Raw genomic sequence first — 19,831 nt, forward strand, 5'->3', positions numbered from 1 at the left:
TGGTAAGGAGATTGGGGGAGGAGGGTTCCGGATCTGTTCCCCTTGGGGGCCCACAGGCAGCACAATAGCCCCCGGGGCTGCCGCTCTCTGGCTTAAGTGGTTGCCTGGGCAACAGCTGGGGCCAGTTTCCACCAATCCATGGAGGAGGCTGAGTGGGGGAGGGAGGCCAAGCAGGAAGGGGGGTGCCGTCCCCTTGTGCCGGATCCTATATAAGGAAGAGGGATGTGAGCAGAGTGGTCTGGGCTTCACCGTCCCTCCAGTGGACTTGGGGGCTGAGCACAAAGATGCCTAGGAGAGGCTACTCCAAGCCTGGGTCCTGGGGCAGCTTCTGGGCCATGCTGACCTTGGTGGGCCTGGTCACCCGTGCAGGTGAGCGGGCAGTGGGCCAGGTGCGCGGCAGGGTGGAGCGGCAGGTCGTCCCAGCCCTGGCTGCACGCGGCCGGCCAGGAGGGGGCGGTGTCCAGCTGCTGGGGAGAGCACGGGGTGGACCGGACAGCTCCACGGACTCATCTCTCTGAAGGAAGGAGGGGCCTGGCAGGCAGGTGGGCAGGGCTCTTAAGGACAAGAGGACCCTCCATTGCCCATTGTCCTGGGCAGAGGCTGAATGGGGACGCCATCAGCATTCAGGTCCTTCAAAGTGACAGCTGGGGAAGGCAGGGCTGGGAAACATACTACCCGCTTCTCTTTCACCCTCCCTTTGTCCCTCGGCCTCCCTCTCTCATGCACAGATGCTCTGCTCCTGTGTGAGCCTTCTCTCCTGTGTGCACCACGGGCCTGTGTGTGCTGTGCGTGCACATGTGGCCGCGGCCCATCTGCTGCAATCAGGCCCCCACCCGCCTCCCTCTGCGAGGCTCCCCTCCCTGTTCTCGGCTTGGGAAAGCTGCTGACAGTTTCTGTAACTGAGTGCATATCCCCATCTGACTGTCAGGGCATCCTGGAGCATTAAGCAAAAGGCCGGCCTGGCCAGCCTCAGTGCTCAGTTACCCAGGAAGTTCTATTCCAGCACCAGCTGGCCCTTCGCACTTTGTCCTGTCCCCTGCTGGCCACCCACAGAAAATGGGCTTCTGTCTCAGAGATCAGGACCCAAGAGGGCAGGGCTGGGCCTGGAAAACAGCTTCCCTTCCACACCCGCAGCCTCGTCTCACACCCGCCCCTCTCTCCTGCTACTGCTGTGGCCTCCCTAACGCTCTCTCTGCTCCCAGTACCCCAGGCCCATTCCGTTCAAGGGCCTTTGCGGGGCTGGAGCCTGCCTTGACACTGGTTCCCTGGCTGGCTCCTTTAAAACTGGAGTGCTTATTTGTGTGTGTCTTACCCGTTTGATATGTCAATTTGTGCTTTTATGAGCTTTTATGAGCATAAGAACTTGGCTTGCTTTGTCCACTGCCATATCCCAAGCTCTTAGGAGAATGTCTAGCATATAGTAAGTGCTCAGTAAATATTTGTTAGTGAATGCACCACTTCTGACTACTGCTCCAAGGGGTTAGATGGACAATTCTTTAGGAAGTGAGAAGGGTGGGACCACGAGTTTCCTCAACCCTTGCCTGGGCGGCTGGCAGCATGGAGATGAGTTCTGGGCATGTTGTCCTAAACCTGAGCACAACCTCCCCCTGCCTGAATGCACCCCCTTCCAAGAGCATCCTCTTGGGGTTTGCATTGGCATGACCTTTCCACCCAGGGTGCGTTTGTGTGTGCACCGATGCATCCACGAGCCTCGTGGGCACAAACAGGTATGCACATACAACCTGCCTACGCCCACCTTGCCCTCTGCTCACACCCATGCATATGTCTCCAGCTGGTCCGTCTCCACCCCTGACTGAGGTTCTGGGCCCGGGCACCTTCTCAGGCTGTGCTGTGTTCCTTCCTGCTGCAGCACAGAGAGCCGATGTTGGCGGGGAGGCAGCTGGCACCTCCATCAACCACTCCCAGGCGGTGCTCCAGCGCTTGCAGGAGCTGCTGCGGCAGGGCAACGCCAGCGATGTGGTTCTGCGGGTGCAGGCTGCGGGCACCGATGAGGTCCGGGTATTCCACGCCCACCGCCTGCTGCTGGGACTGCACAGTGAGCTGTTCCGGGAGCTGCTAAGTAACCAGAGCGAGGCGGTGCTGCAGGAGCCGCGGGACTGCGCCGCTGTCTTCGACAAGTTCATCAGGTGGGGACGCGGAAAACTAGGGGAAGGCTTCATCCCTTCCTCAGCCCCCGGCTCCTCCACCTACAGGGTCAGGGAAGCCCAGGCCCTTAGAGGTTGTTATGTCCATTTCCCCGGACATCACTGGGATGACAGTGACCCCTGCATCCCTTCTTCCACTGTACAGCTCCCTGTCTTTGCCCGTGTCATCTGTGCAGTTTGATATCACTTTCGGTTCCTAGTAACCCCCTCAGAGCTGTTTCCGAACCTGGCCATAGACAGCTTTTAAAAACTACAGTTTTGGGGCCGGGCGCGGTGGCTCATGCCTGCAATCCCAGCAATTTGGGAGGCTGAGGCAGGTGGATCACTTGAGGTCAGGAGTTCAAGACCAGCCTGGCCAACATGGTGAAACCCTGTCTCTACTAAAAATATAGAAAATTAGCTGGGTGTGGTGGCACACGACTGTAATCCCAGCTATTTGGGAGGCTAAGGCAGGAGAATGGCTTGAACCTGGGAGGCAGAGTTTGGGTTTGCAGTGAGCTGAGATCGTGCCACTAGATTCCAGCCTGGGTGACAGAGCAGGATTCTGTCTGAAAAAAACCAACCAACCAACCAAACAAACAAACAAACAAACAAAAAAACTATAGTTTCACGGATCCCAACCTGGATCATCAGTTTCAGGTCTAGGGTTAGGGCCAGCAATCATTTTTTATTTTATTTATTTACTTTTTATTTTCCTAAATATTCCATTATAGACGAATATTTTTTATTTTAAAGCATCGCTGTGGTTTTGGTGTTTGGCCAGGTTTGGAACCACAGGGCTAGGGAGCTGAAAAAGTTAGACGGCTCTCTCCACCTCCTGCCTCCTGCCGTGATGCTGCTCAGGGGGTGCCATTCACACTAGTGTCTAAGAAAGTAACTGTTCTAACGGCTCAGACGAGATGCCTGCAGAATTCCATACATTGCTTCCAAGTTCCAGGCAACAGGAAAGGGGATAAGACAGAAGGGCAAAAAGGGTCTTCCTGTTAATCCTGAATCAGTTGCATTTAATCAGCCTTCCGGCAAATCCCAAACTGTGCCCACTGACCAGCAGTTAGTCACATGGCCAAGGCTAGAATGAGGGAGCCTGGGAAATGTGGTCTTTTATTCCCAGAGGCAATCACGCAGGGGAAAGGGGAGAAATGGATGTTGGGGAAGATGGCTGGCAGTGGCTGCCACACTCCTATAGAGGCAAGTGCAGTGCCGTGTGCCGGTGGGGACTGGCAGGAAAGGTGAGCCACGGGACAGCGGCAGAAGTAAGAGGAAGAGATACTCAGCACAAGTGATCACCAACAGTAGGAGAGGAAAAAGAAAGGTGAGGCTGCAAAAAAGAAATGGGGGCTCACACCTGTAATCCCAGCACTTTGAGAGGCCGAGGTGGGAGGACTGCTCAAGTCCAGGAGTTTGAGACCAACCTGAGCAACACAGAAAGACCTCATCTCAAAAAAAAAAAAAAAAAAGCTGGAGTGTAGTGGCATGATGATCATAGCTCACTGCAGCCTTGAACTCCTGGGCTGAAGCTATATTCCCACCTCAGACTCCCAAGCAGCTGGGACTACAAGCGTGCACCACCACACATGACTAATGTTTTAACATTTTTTATTTTTTGTAGAGATAGGGTCTTGCTATGTTGCCCAAGCTGGTCTTGAACTCCTGGCCTCAAGCAATCCTCCCATCTTGGCCTTCCAAAGTGCTGAGATTCCAGGTGTGAGCCACTAGCACCCACCTGGCCTAAAGCAAGATTCTTTATTCTCCTCTGGTTGTCACAATAACCCTGAGGGGTGTGTGCCACTCCCCCTTTCCTAGGTGATTGATTAGCCTAAGGTTCACTGAAGTTAAGTGACTTGCCCAGACTCATGGCGAGGAGAAGGCAGGCCATGGATCCCAACCAGACTGGAAACCCCAACGGCAGGAGCCACGTCTGTTTTGTTCCAGCCTAGGGCTGCACGCCTAGTAGAGGCACAGTCAATGCAGGCAATTTCTACATCACCACGGAAACGGAAAGAAGAGCCTGTGAAGTAAGAATGGCCTGGAAGGGTCCTTGAAAGGAAAACATGTGAAGTCTCAGGGTGGGGCTTCCACTGTGTTTGCACCCGGACCGTGAAGCTCCAACTCCAGGCCGGGTCCCCTGTGGACTCTAAAAAATCTATCCTGGGAGGTGGGTACCGCCCTGACCCCGCCCCACCTCTCGGTCTCTCCCGCAGGTACCTGTACTGCGGGGAGCTGACCGTGCTGCTGACCCAGGCCATCCCCCTGCACAGACTGGCCACCAAGTACGGCGTGGCCTCCCTGCAGCGCGGCGTGGCCGACTACATGCGCGCGCACCTGGCGGGAGGCGCGGGCCCGGCGGTGGGCTGGTACCACTACGCGGTGGGCACCGGGGACGAGGCCCTGCGCGAGAGCTGCCTGCAGTTCCTGGCCTGGAACCTGTCGGCCGTGGCGGCCAGCACCGAGTGGGGCGCCGTGAGCCCTGAGCTGCTCTGGCAGCTCCTGCAACGCTCGGACCTGGTGCTGCAGGATGAACTGGAGCTGTTCCACGCGCTGGAGGCCTGGCTGGGTCGCGCGCGGCCGCCCCCTGCCGTGGCCGAGCGGGCGCTACGCGCCATACGCTACCCCATGATCCCACCGGCACAGCTGTTCCAGCTGCAGGCGCGCTCGGCAGCCCTGGCGCGCCACGGCTCCGCGGTGGCCGACCTCCTGCTGCAGGCCTACCAGTTCCACGCCGCGTCGCCGCTGCACTACGCCAAGTTCTTCGACGTCAACGGCAGCGCCTTCCTGCCCCGTAACTACCTCGCGCCCGCCTGGGGCGCCCCGTGGGTCATCAGCAACCCGGCCCGCGACGACCGCAGCACCAGCTTCCAGACGCAGCTGGGCCCGAGTGGCCACGACGCGGGCCGCCGGGTCACCTGGAACGTGCTCTTCTCGCCGCGCTGGCTGCCCGTCAGCCTGCGGCCCGTTTACGCGGACGCCGCGGGCACAGCGCTGCCCGCCGCGCGCCCGGAGGACGGCCGACCGCGGCTGGTGGTGACGCCGGCCAGCAGCGGCGGCGACGCGGCGGGCGTGAGCTTCCAGAAGACCGTGCTGGTGGGGGCGCGCCAGCAGGGCCGCCTGCTGGTCCGCCACGCCTACAGCTTCCACCAGAGCAGCGAGGAGGCCGGCGACTTCCTGGTGCACGCCGACCTGCAGCGGCGCAACTCCGAGTACCTGGTTGAGAACGCCCTGCACCTGCACCTCATCGTCAAGCCCGTATACCACACCCTTATCCGGACCCCCAAGTAGCCTCGGGGTCTGGGAATAAAGGCCTGGCCTAGGTGGTCCGTGTGGGTCTGGGAAGGGCAAGGCGAGCGTGGAGGTGGCAACAAGCCTGGTCCCCTGGATGGCCAGGCGCCGGCCACCCTAGGGCTGGGGTGGAGTCCAGGTGAGGCGTGGTAGACAAGATGCCTGGTTTCAAGAGCTGATTTCACAGCTGACTTGAAGGAACGTTCTTGGTCCTGAATAAACCGATGCTCAGAGTGGTAAGGGGATGATTGAACCACTCAGTTTCTGGGTAAAAGCAGCCCAGGGAGGGTCCCACAAGCCAGGGGGTTTAGGGGTTTCACTCCCCTTTGTTGAGCTTTTCCCCCCACCCAGACACAGAACTAGGGCAGGTAAAAGCATCCACATGGTCACAGCAACCCACCTGCCTGGGAGACAGGGAGCGCCCCATTCCCCTTGGGGGAGTCAGGGAGCACCCCATTCCTCTTGCGGGGGAGTCAGGGAGCACCCCGTTCCCCTTGCGGGGGAGTCAGGGAGCACCCCGTTCCCCTTGCGGGGGAGTCAGGGAGCACCCCGTTCCCCTTGCGGGGGAGTCAGGGAGCACCCCATTCCCCTTGCAGGAGTTTCCTCACTTTGAGGCTGAGGGGCTTAGCTGGGCTGTTTCTGAGCCCTGACCTCGAGGGGCAACCGCCTCATCTGGGTTGTGAGACTTTCTGGCATCTGGGCCGCCTCAAGTCCCTGACCTCTCCTGGGAGGGTGCCTGGGCAGGTGTGAAGGCCGGTGGGATAGGGACATAACGGACCTTGCTAGCCCCACCATGGGGAGAGGCCTCAGGATCTAGAGAAAAACCCCTCTCCCCCAGGTATTTGTAGATTGGTGTTATACAGCGAGCCAGGGGTAGATGGGGACCGGGGGGAGCGGGAGTTGGTTGAATCTTAGTCATGGCCACCCCACATTCCAGACAAGGTCAAATTTCCAACACAACCATCAAGACCCAAATGGGATTTTATTGTTAAAAAGGAAGGGTGAGAAAAAACCACTGCCAAGTAACAAAACCAGATTCCCTCCCTCACCCACATCCCCAATTGTAATACGTGAAGTGCCTGTCGGCACCTCCCCAACCATCCAGGATGCCCATGCCCCACACGTGGGCCAGGAGCCCCATCTCACTGCCAGCTGCTTTCCCCCGTCTCCAAGGCTGAGGCTGGCCTCAGGGCTGTGCAGGGTTTTGGCAACAGCATTCTGTCCAGGGCTGGGAAGCCAGGGAGCCCAGCCGTCCTGGCCATGTCCCCTGGCCTCACCTCTTTTCCCCGGTGGCACTGAAAGCATGGGAGGGTTGGGCAGAGACCCCAGTTCCTGGGTCTCAGGAGCCCTGGCCTGCTGAGATCCTGAGCTTACTTCCTGGTCATCTCCATCTGCCCAGCCTCCACCTCCCATGCCCTGCTAGACCCCATTCAGTCTTGGGAGGTGAGAGAGCCAGTTCCAGGCAGGGCCCCTCAGTTATGCCGGGAGCATCCATCTTTGCCATGGGTGCTTGTGCCGTGGGGCAGGCGGGCCCCACGGGTAGCCCGTCGAGAACCACCACCTGGGTTGGGGGGAACAGCCAGGGGTGAGGAGTCCCCCGGGCCTGCAACAGGGAAAGGGGCAGGATCAGTGGTTTCGGAATGCCTCCCCAACTCCTCTCCCATCACCCAGTGGCCTTGAACTCTCTAGGGGCACCACCCCAGGATGCCAGTCCCATGAGTATTCTGCTAGAACCATGCTTCCAGCAAGGGGCAGCCACAGGCGCAGGAAATGCAATGTGTCTTCTCTGCTCCCCTGCCTGGTGGAGGCCTCCCCTCCCCATCCCCTCCTTGCCCATACCGACCTGTGTTCTGGCTTGGAGGGAGTTTGACTTTGGCCAAAGGTAGCGTGACCTTTCCCAGATGCCGGATACCAGGGGCTGGGTGCCTGCACACTGGCATCCTGTGGTCCGAGATGCGCTCCGCCTGATGGGGCCCCAGGAGGTGTGTCTTGGGGTGGGAGAGCTGTGATGATTGAACAGTGGGGTGAGGCCGAGAGCGGCACAGGGATCTGCTACCAGGATCTGTCCCAGCTACTATGCTAGGCTGGGGACAGAGACTGTGGAGGGTGGTGCCTCCAGGTATGGGGTAGGCTAGAGGTGCCCTGGAGCCTTTGGAGAAACCCAGCCCTCAGGCCTCCAGCTGCTATGGGAGTGCCTAGACACCCCACCCCTGCGCCTTGCCTCACCCCTTGCCCGGTGACCTCGAAGGATCGGGACCTCCGCTTCCTTCTCTTTGCCTCCAGCGACTCCTCCCTTTTCTTGCCCAGGCTTTTCTTCTGGCCACGCAGCCAGGGCCTGGGGCCGTCCCCATGATGTCCGACTGCCCGGGACGGGGCCTCGCCCGTGCTGCTGGACAGGTTGTCCTCACTGGCAGCATGCTGCAGTGTGGGGCTGGGCGGCCGCTTGCAGGCCAGCGGGCCTGGTGGCCGCGCATCGTCGCCCTCGCTCAGTGAGTGCAGGGACAGGCTGCTGCGCTCTGTCGCGGGCGCCAGCAGGTGTCGCCCCTCGGTGCCCAGGGCCCGCGAGCGCCGCCGGGCGGCCTTCACCCAGATGCACTTGGTGCCAGTCAGGATCTCCTTCCTCTCTGCAGCGGGACACAGGCAACACCCAACCCGAGATCAAGGCCACCTCTCAACACCCTCCTCTGACATGGCAGACGTGGGTAGGAGCTAGACCGCCTGGGTTTCAATCCCAGCACTTCCAGGGGTTTGCTATGTAAGAAACTTGGGCCCATTTCCGAGCCTCACTTTCATCTGCAAATGGGAGATGGTAAAACTAATGCCACTGGGTTATTTCCAGGATTAATTGAGGAAATGGGCTCAACCTACATTATCCAGGGGGCAGACATTGAATCGATATTTGCTATTACAGTGATTACTGAGCGGAGGCGGTGGGGGGGGGGTACATAATTCTCCATGCCACATGTCTCTTTTCTAATTTCCGATTCTGCCCCCATCTCTCTAAATGTCCTTGACTTAGAGAGGACTCTTAAGTGTCCTTGACTGACTAATCCTCAGGGGCAATGGTGCCTCTACAGAATGTGTAGCACCCAATGCATGGTTGCACTTGGCAGTGCAGAGGGCAGGAAAGGGCTTTGAGCTGGGTGATCTGAACAGTTTAGACAAGGCCAGGTGAGGTGGCAGGGCAGCAGAGGGCACACATACCTTTGTGGGACAAGGGGATCTCCAACAAGTTCTCACTGCTGTCAGGGGAAGAGTTGATCCAGCTGCCCAGGCTGTCCTGAGCTGGGGCCTGTGGGGTGGAGTGGTTGGGAGGAGGAAACCCTTAAACACAGCAGGGACCCCATGCCCCACTCAGCAGAGACAGCGGGGCCTCAAGCTGGTGCCATTTGGGAAAGGGTCCATCCCAACTGCTGCTGTCCACCCCCACGTCCTGCACCCGCTGCAGTGGAGCTTGTGGGGCCATCGGGTACTGAGAGCTCACCTCCTGCGTCACCAGGCTGCCGAGCTGGATGGGAGGTGGGGTGGGCACAGAGGAGCTTTTTGCCTGCCAGGCCCCAGTACCAGCCTTGAACACGTGGTGGCCTTCACTGAAGTTGGCAGAGGAAGATGAGTGGCTGTAGACCAGGCTATCTCACCGAGGTCCCACCCCCACCCCAGGGGAGAAGCTGTTGGTGTGAAAGGAGAGAGAACCCAGGAGTCCTGGCTCCAAACCTGGGCCACCTGCTCCCTCTCATTGCTGCTCTGTGTTCCCCATTTAGCCTTAGTCTGGGTTGGCCTCTCTGGGACAGGGCACGGGGGGGGGGGGGGGGGCTGGGGCAGGTGGCCCCCATCTCACCTCTCTGTGCTGAGGGGAGGGAGGGTGCTGTTCTGCAGGTGCTGGGCATCAGAGCTCAATGTCTTCACACTCTCCAGGTCAGAATCTGGGGTCAGTGAGGTTCCTGCTGGGGTAATTTTGGGCAAGGAGCTGTCCTGGGGAGGAGGGAGCCAGGGTGGACAGTTAGAAGATTTGGTCCTGGACCAAATCAGCACAGAGTCACAAAGGCTCACAGGGTGACAAGGGCTGTAAGATGGCCTGGGAGCCCCAGAAGGGCAGTGGGCTTCTGTTTGGGTCCTCGGGGGTAAGCTGTGGTCTGCTAGGCTTCCCCAGTGGCACTGCCTGATGCTTGGTCTCCTGGGAGGGCACCTGGGGCCATTTGTGATATCTCAGATGGCCAGCCCTGACCCTCAGACCCTGGGTGGGAGCAAGTGATGCCCAGGAGTGCCCAGGGAGGAGGGTCTTACTCAGGCTTGACAAGGCTTTGGGTGGGGTAAGAAGGAAAGGGAGTCAACTGCCTGGGGTGCCAGCCAGCCTGATCCTGTCCCCTCCAGCTGCCTGAAGGCATTGCCTTGGTCGTCAGCCCCTCCCTGGGCACATGTGCCCATGTTCAGGCCGCCCAGGCGCCCACCCACCTGCAGGGCCCTGGAGGCCACTTGGTCCATGATGGTGGCCTGCTCCAGGCTGCCCTCCTCCAGCTCCCGCAGGTACACTTCGTAGAGCTCTTCCAGGCGCTGCGGGATGGCCAGGTTGTAGTCTGCCGGGGAAGCGGCAGGGCTCAGCGAGTGCCAGCGGCCCCCCGCGGGTGGCTCAGATGCGCGGGGGCGTGGGCCCTACCGTCGATGATCTGCCGCTGGCCCTGGATAATCTCGTCGCAGAGACTGCGGTGCTGCTCCAGGCGGCGCACGGCCTCGTGGCGGTGGCGGAGCGCACCGTCGCGGAGCAGCGCGTACGACTGCATCTCGGTGTTCTCCACCTCCAGCTCGTGCACGCGGCACAGCAGGCTGAGCACCTCGCGCTGCTCCTCGGAGCCGATGCGCCGCGGCAGCGTCTCCTCCAGGCGCCGGCCCCGCGCGCGCAGCTCCCGGCAGCGCTGCTCCAGCGCCAGCTGCAGGAGGCGCAGGTCAGCACCTGGCAGCCGGGAGAGGGGTCCGATCCGCCTGCCCAGCCCGTCCTCGCCCCTCCAGCGCCTGGACTCCAGGCATCTGTCTGGAGCTCCAGGCTGAGGCCAACCCTAAAAGCTGAATCTTGGGCCTTACAATCAGGGACTGCTCCAAGGTGGCCCCTCAGTGTCTACTTTCTTGCTGTCCTGACCGCAAACCACCCCTGGAACCAGCTTGGGGGATAACTGCTCAACCCCAGCCCATGTGACCCCCTCAGGGCTCATGATACCCTAAAGCCCCTTTGGTCTGGGTATGTCCCAGAACGGAACGCAAAGATCTGTTATTGGGAAAACCCTAATTATTATTATTATTTTTCTTTTTTGAGACAGGATCTCCCTCTGTCACCCAGGCTGGAGTGTGGTGGCGCTATCCCGGCTCCCTGCAACCTCTGCAGGGTTGCAAGTGATTCTTATTCCTCTGCCATCCGAGTAGCTGGGATTACAGGCATGAGCCACCACACCAACCAGGCTTTTTTTTTTTTTTTTTTTGTATTTTTAGTAGAGACGGGATTTCGCCATGTTGGCCAGGCTGGTCTTGAACTCCTGGCCTCAAGTGATTTGCCTACCTCAACTTCCCAACGTGCTGAGATTACAGGTGTGAGCCACTGTGCCCAGCCTGAAAAACCCTAATTATAACATTAGTTACCATTTTTTGAGTCCTTGGTATGTGCCAGGCATTTATGTAATCTTCCCAGCAACCCCATGAGGGCTGCACCATGGACTGCTCCCATTTTACAGGTGGGGAATGTGACGCATAGAGAAGTTAAAGAGCTTAGCAAAGTCACACAGGATTTGTGGCCTGAGTTCCCAAGTCTCACGGCTACCCCCACCCCGGCCCCTCCGCCTTGCCTCTCAAACCTGCTCACCCTGTCCCCTAAACCCACTCTCCTTGCCCCCCCCCCAAACCCTGGACACCTTCTGCTTGCGCAGTTGCTTCTGCTCGCCCACCAGGGCTGCAATGCTCTCCCGGGCTGCGGCCACCTCGGGCGGCTCCAGGATGTCTGGCTGGTCATCGCCTGTGTCTGAGTCCTTCTCGCTGTCGTCCTTAGCGTAGCACTCCTTTCGCTGCTCCTCCCGCCATTTGAGGGCCCGGCGGGACTTCTCATGCTTCCAGCTGCCGCAGCCCCACCCAGAGAGACAGGGCATTCAGGCCATGGGGGCAGGGCACACTGTACAGCCACAGGTCGTGCTCCTCTGTCCCAGGCACACGGGTGGGGCCTGGAGGGTCCTGGGCGGGAGGCTTACCCGGCGATGGTGAGCAGGTGTCGGGAGGTGTCAATCTGGACCTCCATGGCACGGTTCTCCAGCTCCAGCAGGTGCCTCCGCACATCCATCTGCTCCTGGAAGGCGCTGGCGAGCTGCTCCCGAAGCTGTCCCATGCCGGCCTTCTCACCCTGCCCGCTGTGCAGCTGGACCTCAGCTGCCGATGAGTGAGGGTGTGCAAGGTAGAGGAGGGGGCAAGTTCAGCTAGCAAAGCCTGGGCCCACCTGGGGCCCTCCCCTCCCTTTCTTCCCAACTCAGTGCTCCCACTTCCTGTCCAACTGCTTCCTCCAGGAAGACCCTCTAGATTACTACATCCTCCCACACCCCACTCCCACATTGAGTCTTCAAGCTGTTGCCCAAAAGCGATTCCCAGCTCCTTGGTATGAACTGGGCTCCTGCTAACCCTTACAGCACCTCTGTGCCAACTATAAAAAGGTGCCCCTAGAAACTACCGTCTGTGGCCAGGCACAGTAGCTCATGCCTGTAATCCCAGCACTTTGGGAGGCCTAGGTGGGCAGATCACGTGAGGTTGGGAGTTCGAGACCAGCTTGGCCAACATGGTGAAACCCCGTCTCTACTAAAAATACAAAAATTAGCCAGGTGTGGTGGTGGGCACCTGTAATCCCAGCTACTTGAGAGGCTGAGGCAGAAGAATCGCTTGAACCCGGGAGGCAGAGGTTGCAGTAAGCCTAGATCATGCCACTACACTCCAGCCTGGGCAACAGAGCAAGACTCTGTCTCAAAAAAAAAAAAAATCTTTACTGTCTGCCTCTCTCTTTATATTAGTAAATTTTTTTAGAAAAGAAGCTTTACTGTCTGTTGGAAAACCATCATAGCAAATATGCAGGTCTACAAGGAAATGGAGCCCATTCCGGGGGTGCAGGCATGACCTCGCAGCCCTACGCCACAGCCCTTAGTGTGTGCCCTGCACAGCTCATTGCTCACGTGCCTCTCCCTCGTGGGATCCCACCTACTCTTCCAAGGTGGGGTTGTGAAATCGGGTTGTGATCTCTGGCAACTGTCTGAAGCAGAGATCACAACCCCATTTAACAGTTGAATGCTAGGAGGCTCAGAGCTGGTGAGTGCCTAGCTCAACCACCCAGCCAGAAAGAGCCCGATTCTGGATTTGAACACAACATGGCCTGATCCCAGAGCAACGTGAGGCTGCCCGGAGGGGGCTGCCACTCACACAGACCCACAGGCACACCTTGGATGTGGCGGATGTCACCCCGATCCTGCCGGCCCCGGGCCTGGCCCCGCCCAGTCTGCTCATCAATCTTGCACTTGAGTCGCTGGATCTCGCCCCGCAGGTCAGCGATGATGCTGGTGTACTGGGCGATGTGGTAGGAGACGTTCAGGAGGTTCTGCTTCACCTGCAGGGAACACGTATGGAGCGGAGGGGATGCAGTCACCCCAGGTGCACTCACCGAGGCCTGCCCGCAGGGCCTTTCTTCCCCCTGCCTCCCCCAGTCTTTCTGGGTGACAGTAATGGCCTCCTTTCCTCCACTTCCACAACTCACTGCTAGATCTCATCAACCTTCAGTGGCTTCCTAATGCCTGCGGGGAACGTCCTCATTCCTCCACCCATTGTTGAAGGGCCACCCCCATCTCTCTGATTTTCTCTGGGCTCACCGCTCCTGCATGAACATCCCACTCCAGTTGAAGACCTGTCCTGCTCTCCCCATACCCACCACAGACGCCATCCCCTTCCTGCCTTTGGAACCTGTGCCTTCCCTGCTCCCACCTTTCTGGAATGTCCTCCCAGCCTTCAGGGTCCCACTCACAGTCTCCAGAGAGTTCCACTGGACCCCACCAGGCCACCCCCACCTCCTGTTCCTGTCTTGCCCCAGCACCTACCATTGGCATCATTTACCTGCTCTTGGGAATATTCTGAACCATCAATGAGCTGTTTCAAGAATGTGTCTCCCGTCCCCCATTGAGGGGTTGGAATAAAACTTACAGCCCTCAGGGCAGCAGCTGGCAAGTGTTAGGTGTTGGGAGAATGTTCCCTACATGCTATCATACATGAATCCATTCCCATTCCTCCGCACACGAACAGGTGGAAATGGATTTCTAAGCGGATGGCAAGGGTTCCGACATGCTTACAGACAGGTGAGGACACGGACTTGGAAATGGGGCAGATCTCGTTTCCATCCTCAGCGCCATCACTGGCCAGCTGGGAAGTCACTTCCTTAAGCCTTGCTGTCCTAATCTGTACATGGGAACAGCAATAACACTGCTGTTTTTTGAGGATCAAAGGAGGTAGCATGTGAAACAGCTCACAGCAAGTGCTCAATGAAGCTTGCCTCCTGTGATGACCATCATGAAGAGGTGCTTTGGAAATGCAAAGGTCTAAATGAGCATCTGAAGACGAGGAAGGGAAGAGAAGAGGGGATGAGGCAGGGGGAGCACAGTCCTGGGACTGGACGAAGCGGGGACCCTTGGGAGCTGTCGGCTTCCCAGCAGAGGAGCAGGGTTTGGAGGTTCAGGGAAAGTGTAGAGGTGACGATCAACTAGGGAATGAGGCCAGTGCAGCAGTGGCTGGTTCCAGAGAGTGCGGTGGGGTGGCAGGGATCAGCCCAGGGGCTTGAATCTCAGCCCAGGAAGGTGTGTCCTGGTGGATGGTCCAGGGGCCCTCACCCTAGTCTTAATGTTCTTGGCCCGGCCGGCGTAGGTCAGGGTGTTCCGGGACTCCTCGAAGGCACTGCTCGCAGGACTGATGTGAGCAATCATCACTGTGCGGCTGTTTCCTCCCAGAGAGTCCTGGATGGGAAGTGACTGTGGTCAGCGGGGACTGCCTCCTCAGGCCTTCCTCCTGCCAGGCTGTTCACAATGCCCTCCCTGGCTAGTGCAATCTCTCTGTCTCTTTACACTCAAGGGACCCGGCTGCCGAGCGTCATATGGTGTGAGGCTTGGGAGGAAGAAAGCCCTGCTCCAGCAATTACCAGCTGTGTAACCTTTAAAAAGCTCATTCACCTCTTTAGTTCTTTTTTTTTTTTTTTGAGACAGGGTCTCGATCTGTCATCCAGGCTGGAGTGCAGTGGCACTGTCTCAGCTCACTGCAACCTCCACCTCCCAGGTCCAAGCAATTCTCGTGCCTCAGCCTCCCGAGTAGCTGGGACTATAGGCGTCTGCCACCATGCCTGGCCAATTTTTGTATTTTTAGTAGAGATGGGGTTTCACCATGGTGGCCAGGCTGGTCTTGAACTCCTGACCTTAAGTGATCCACCTGCCTCGGCCTCCCAAAGTGCTGGGATTCCAGGCATGAGCCACCACATCCGGCCTTCCTTGCTTTTTAAGGGGGCAGTCCTTTTGCAATTGTCCCCACCTCCCCGGCTTCTAGGTGCAGTCATGACGGCAGCTGCTGGCAATGTTAAGTAAGCGGTGACTCTGATATTAGACCAGGGAGGCCTCTGACTGGATCCTACTTTCAGCACTTACTAGTGTGAGCCCTTAGGAACATTACCTAACTGAGTTGTGCCTCAGTTTCTTCATCTGCAAATGTAATCCCTCAAACTCATAGAGTTGTTGACGAGATCTAAGGAGCTAATAGAGTGAAGTACTGAATTCAACAGACCAGCCAGGAGTGGGCGCTCAGTGATGCTGCTATAATTTAAGGCCAAGGACACCCCTGCACAAAGGAGGCCACCCCCAAACAGCAGACCTGTGGGGCCATGAGGCTGACTGCCCACCTGCACCCCCAAATCTAGATGGCTCTGACCCACAGCCCTGGATGGGGGTATCACGTGCTCCTTTTCCTTCCCATTGCCCAGCCTTTGGTTAGGGTCGTCAGATAAAACACAGGATACCCAGTTACATTTGAATTTCAGATACACAATTACTTTGTTTTAGCATAAGAATAGCCCAAATATTTCATGGGACATATTTACACTAAAATAAATTTTGCTGTGTATCCTGAGGTTGGAATTTAGCTGGGTGCCCTGTATTTTCATTTATTTAATCTGGCAGCCTCACCCTTGGTGCCCAGTGCCCAGTGCCCAGGCCCAGCTGTGGCTGGTACCTTCAGGAGCCGGGTGAGCTTGCTGTCGCGATAGTTGATATACTTGTTGCTACCCTTGTCGCTCAGGGCGTTGATGCAGTTGCCCAGTGCCAGCAGCGAGCGGTTGATGTGGGCCCCCTCCTTCATACGCTGCCCACGATTCTGTGTCTAGGGGGCGAGCAAAGGGCACAGGTGTGGCCTGATGAGGCAGGGGACTGGGTTTCTCCCCAGCCACCCCACCAATGAATGACCTGGTGATCCTGGGTAATAAACCCCCAAGGACCTTGTGGCCGTCCTCCTGCCAAGGCCACTGAGGGCACTGGAGAAGGTTAAGAGACCCGGAGGCCTCTGAACAAGAGTGATGGGCTGACAGCTTCTGAGGAGGGCTGAGATGGCCGGTTCTCCCCAGGGCAGGTGCCGTGGCACGGCCTGACACACAGTGCCATGGATGAGATGGGAGGGAGGTTGCTTTCCAGGCAGCTCAGCTGGGAGCCGGCAGGACCACAGGTGCTCCAGAGGATGCTCCAGGGAGCAAGGAGGAAAGCGCGTGCACATGTGCATGGTGGCGGAGGGCAGGTTCTTCTCCTTTTCTTGGGCCTGCAGGAGCATGTCAAAGCCGAGGAGGCCCTGCCTGCAGCTCTCCTTAGGAGGTGGCTCTGCCTAGCCTGGAGAAGCCGGGACCAGCTCGCTCCAGTGGCTGAAGGGCACTCTCTCTCCTCCCAGGCCTCTCCCCTGTGTGCCTTCCAGGAAGCCCCCCAGGCTTTACTGGAAGGGAGGGGTAAGTTTCTTGAACCTGACCTGTTTGGATCCGACCCCAGATGTTCAAAGACGAAAGACTGTTCATTCTTTCTGGCACTGTCATTTCCCTTGCATTTGTTCCAGTGCCAGCAATGGTGACATCACCCAGCCTCATTGCTCAGGTGACCATAAAACCCCCAAGATTGCCTGCATGAGGGAGCCCAGACCTACACCAGCTGGGTGGTGCTGCCATCAAGGCTGCAGAGCTCGGCAAGCAGGACTTCATGGGAGGGGACAAAGGTGCTGCCACGAAGCCAAGCTTCATGAGAGGGGACAAAGATGCTGCCAGAAATGGGTGATGGGGACCTTCTCCTCTTGGTGATGTGACTGGCTGTGTCCTCTCCCAGGATGTCCCAAGTCCTCCCAGTCAGGGGATGCTTGTCTCTCCCTGCCTCCAACTACTCCTTTGGGCCCATTCATTGTCTTCCCGGATCCCTCCCCTAGGGCAGCCACAGTCTCCTTCCCTGGAGAAACCCCCATCCTCCTTCCCCTTCCCACAAGAGCTCCTTGGCTCTTCCCGGGATGCCCTACCCCATTCCACCCCACCCTGCTACTCTGGAACGTTCCTCACTTCCTTAACCCGGGGGTCTCCACTCATCCCCTCCACCTCGCTGTGACATCCTCCCCGCTCCAACTCCTATGAAGCTGAGATGCCAGCGTCCCTGTCCCCACCTCCCAACCTGTCTCCCCTGTTCCTGTGGTGCTGGCCTTGCATGGGAGTCACCATTCCTGCCCTCCGCTGTTGCCTGGGTCAACCCTTCCTCCTCTGCCCAGCCCAGGTCCCAGCCTCACCTGGGAGGCACGCTCTGAGCCAGCCAGGTCGATCATGAACAGGCGGCCCTGCCGCACCTCCTGCAAGATGTTCTTGACCCGGCTGCGCTGGCGCACGGCCACCTGCAGCACCGCGTGGGAGCGGGAGGACGTCTGGTTGGCGGCCGTGGGCTCCTGGGTCCTCTGCCGGTTCCCCTTCATCAGCAGCTGCATGATCTGGGTGGGAGGGAGGAGAGGCAGCTCTTAGCGACTGCCGTAGATGCTCCGGCAGAGAGGAGCCCCCGAGGGGGCTAGCACGGAGGGTCCTATGGCTGAGCGGTTGGGAAAGGGCAGAATGGAGCAGGCTGGGCTCCGTGTGCTGAGAGGCCTGGGGTGTGCCTCGGCTCTCTGGGGGTCAGGGTCTCTGTGTAAATGGAGAGGCAGTGTTGCCTGGTTACTCTCCCAGGGTCAGTGTGGTGGGGGCATTGGGGCAGGTGTGAGTCCCCTCCTTGCTGCCACTCAGGGTTCTGCCTGTCTGTCCCAGCCTCAGCTGAGTGGGCAGCAGCTCCCTGGCTTCAGTCCCCGCCCCTCCTGCCCCTCAGGCGGTGAGCTTCCTCTCAGTGGCTCCAGGCTGGCCACACAAAACTCGCCTCCTTGGCATTGATGGTGGAGACTTCGGTGATGCCGGCCACCTGGATCACCCCCTTAGAGTCCTCCCGCAGCTCCAGGTAGCCCAGGGAGGGGTTCAGCAGGTCCCGGATCATCTCATTGTAGATCTGATGGGACAGGTGGGGGAGGGGTGGGGGAAGGGAGACTAAGGGCAGGAGGTCAAGACCAGGGCTGAGTCCCCTTTCCTTTCGTGCAGGAAAGGGACAAGAGTTCACCCTTCCTGAGCCCAGGCTCTTCTCAGAAGAGCCCTGATTAGGAGGAAAGGCCCTTTCCTTCCTATGGGGTCAGGGGCTTCAGCATCCACAGGAAACATCGGGCTGCTGGAGCCAAGGTTACAGGAGGCTTCGAAACCAAGGAGCACCCCTTTCCAGACAGGCTGGGCACCGGGCAGGGTCCTGAGTGTGAATCCCCGTTCCCTCACTTACTGTGTGACATTGACCTAGTTGTGTGGGGACCTGACCAATGACCAGAACCCCCTTCCCCCACCCAGTGAGGAGCCCTGTTCATTGCTAGGCAACCCCTATGCTCCTTCTGGGGGCACCCCCACCCCATAAAGTGAGTCTTGCTGGCTGAATCAACACCTTGTTGGCCAGCAGCTGCTGGTGCTGTGCCTCACTGCCTCCTTAAGATGTCACCCAGGAGATTATCAGCTCCCGGAGGAGCCAGATGAAGTCCAGCCTCCCACCTCTTCTGGACTCTGTGTGCTTCCCCAGTCCCTGACATCCCATCACTGTCTAGTGATAGCACTCCCATGGGGTGGGCACCAGGAGGCTGTGGCTGGGTGGCAAAGGCCCACAGGTTCCAGACTGTACATGTATGTTCAGTTTTCACTGTACCCACATACACAGAGTCGCTGGAGGCAGCCTGGCAGGGCAGACAGGGTCTGCTCTAAGGAATGGGCCTGTGAGGATGGTGAGGTGGTGAGCGTGGCACAGGGTGGAGCTTGGCCTTGAAGCTGCAGGGTCCTGAGTTTGAATCCCCGCTCCCTCGCTTACTGTGTGACATTGGCCTAGTTGCCTAACCTCTCTGATGAGCCTGCGATGTTTGTAAAGTGGAGCTCACAGTAGGCATGCAGGAGGGCAGCAGTGATGAGCGCCCCGGGAAGCTGCACAGTGACCAGCCCCAGGGAGGGAGGCCAGCCCCATCTGAGCCTAGGCTGGGGGACTCACCTCCAGGTAGGACATGGAGACCTCATACTCCATGTCATTGCTGGTCTCCTCGATGGCACGGAAGAGGTCATTGAGGGTCCGAACATAGATGCCAGGCTCCTGGTCTGTGCCCAGCATGGTGTAGGTTTTCCCACAGCCTGGGGCAGAACAAGGTGGAGGGTGACCGGGGTGGGGCTGGGAGGGAGGCCTTGCTGGGCAGGCACTCCTGGAAACTGGGGTTTGTCCTCAAGGCTGGGCCCTCTCAGATGGCCAGGGAGGTGGTGGGGAGTGGGGAGGATGATGCCCCGGCTCGGGTTGGGGCCTCTGGGGCTGGAGGGCCCTGGGTGAGATGTGGAGCGACCACATCCTGGATTCCTGCCCCAGCCAGGGTCAGACTAGTTGGAGGGTGACGGGGATTACAGGGGCATTGCAGTCCTCGCCCACAGTCTGGGCATTCCCCTTACCTGTGGGGCCATAGGCAAAGACAGTGGCATTGTAGCCTGAGATGACGCCCTCGATGAGGCTCTTGGTGGTAGCCTGATACACCATCTCCTGCGAGGAAGGAAGCCTGTCAGGGGCCGGGACACAGGCGGGGCACAGCACAGGCACCCACTGGCTCTTCCTGACCTCCGATAGGAGAGGTTTCTGTCCCTGGAGCCCCAGCCCCAAGATAAGTGAGGGGGGGGGGGGTGGGGGAGGGGATGTATCTGCTTACACTCACAGTGGGGGACATCAGGCTGAAAGAGAGCCCAGGTCACCTGAGACGCCTCCCTGCACAGCTGG

General features: G+C 58.7%; 2 protein-coding genes across 3 annotated transcripts in view; one reads left to right on the forward strand and one right to left on the reverse strand.

Annotated features, from left to right (window-relative positions):
* The first annotated feature begins 160 nt into the window (after positions 1 to 160).
* Positions 161 to 5,681, forward strand: BTBD17 (BTB domain containing 17). Its single transcript, XM_004041051.3, has 3 exons — positions 161 to 369; positions 1,871 to 2,147; positions 4,367 to 5,681. Exons 1-3 carry the CDS (start codon positions 285 to 287, stop codon positions 5,439 to 5,441), a joined length of 1,437 nt encoding a protein of 478 aa, XP_004041099.2. The 5' UTR covers positions 161 to 284; the 3' UTR covers positions 5,442 to 5,681.
* Positions 5,682 to 6,389: 708 nt separating this feature from the next.
* Positions 6,390 to 19,831, reverse strand: part of KIF19 (kinesin family member 19) — a 29,484-nt gene continuing 16,042 nt past the window's right edge. The window contains exons 4-20 of one of the 2 annotated variants that reach the window (XM_004041050.5): positions 19,513 to 19,600; positions 19,070 to 19,206; positions 17,882 to 18,007; positions 17,274 to 17,468; positions 15,705 to 15,851; positions 14,324 to 14,446; positions 12,891 to 13,056; positions 11,666 to 11,840; positions 11,336 to 11,534; positions 10,096 to 10,366; positions 9,894 to 10,015; positions 9,280 to 9,413; positions 8,926 to 9,031; positions 8,646 to 8,733; positions 7,668 to 8,065; positions 7,285 to 7,444; positions 6,390 to 7,044 (exon numbers count right to left, since the gene is read on the reverse strand). In XM_004041050.5, coding sequence (XP_004041098.5) covers positions 6,914 to 7,044; positions 7,285 to 7,444; positions 7,668 to 8,065; positions 8,646 to 8,733; positions 8,926 to 9,031; positions 9,280 to 9,413; positions 9,894 to 10,015; positions 10,096 to 10,366; positions 11,336 to 11,534; positions 11,666 to 11,840; positions 12,891 to 13,056; positions 14,324 to 14,446; positions 15,705 to 15,851; positions 17,274 to 17,468; positions 17,882 to 18,007; positions 19,070 to 19,206; positions 19,513 to 19,600 — 2,766 coding nt within the window. In that variant the 3' untranslated portion in view covers positions 6,390 to 6,913. The remainder of the gene's footprint in view (positions 7,045 to 7,284; positions 7,445 to 7,667; positions 8,066 to 8,645; positions 8,734 to 8,925; positions 9,032 to 9,279; positions 9,414 to 9,893; positions 10,016 to 10,095; positions 10,367 to 11,335; positions 11,535 to 11,665; positions 11,841 to 12,890; positions 13,057 to 14,323; positions 14,447 to 15,704; positions 15,852 to 17,273; positions 17,469 to 17,881; positions 18,008 to 19,069; positions 19,207 to 19,512; positions 19,601 to 19,831) is intronic. The other variant, XM_019028580.4, reaches the window with a different exon arrangement.

This window comes from Gorilla gorilla, chromosome 4 (genome assembly GCF_029281585.2).
Source record: "Gorilla gorilla gorilla isolate KB3781 chromosome 4, NHGRI_mGorGor1-v2.1_pri, whole genome shotgun sequence".
NCBI classification, from domain to species: Eukaryota; Metazoa; Chordata; class Mammalia; order Primates; family Hominidae; genus Gorilla; species Gorilla gorilla.

What these genes read in the sequence shown, in the direction of transcription:
- BTBD17 (XM_004041051.3), top strand. Translation starts at nt 285, where the DNA reads ATGCCTAGGAGAGGCTACTCCAAGCCTGGGTCCTGGGGCAGCTTCTGG. An exon ending in GGGCCTGGTCACCCGTGCAG is followed by an intron (nt 370 to 1,870) that starts GTGAGCGGGCAG and finishes TTCCTGCTGCAG; the next exon opens with CACAGAGAGCCGATGTTGGC. An exon ending in GTCTTCGACAAGTTCATCAG is followed by an intron (nt 2,148 to 4,366) that starts GTGGGGACGCGG and finishes TCTCTCCCGCAG; the next exon opens with GTACCTGTACTGCGGGGAGC.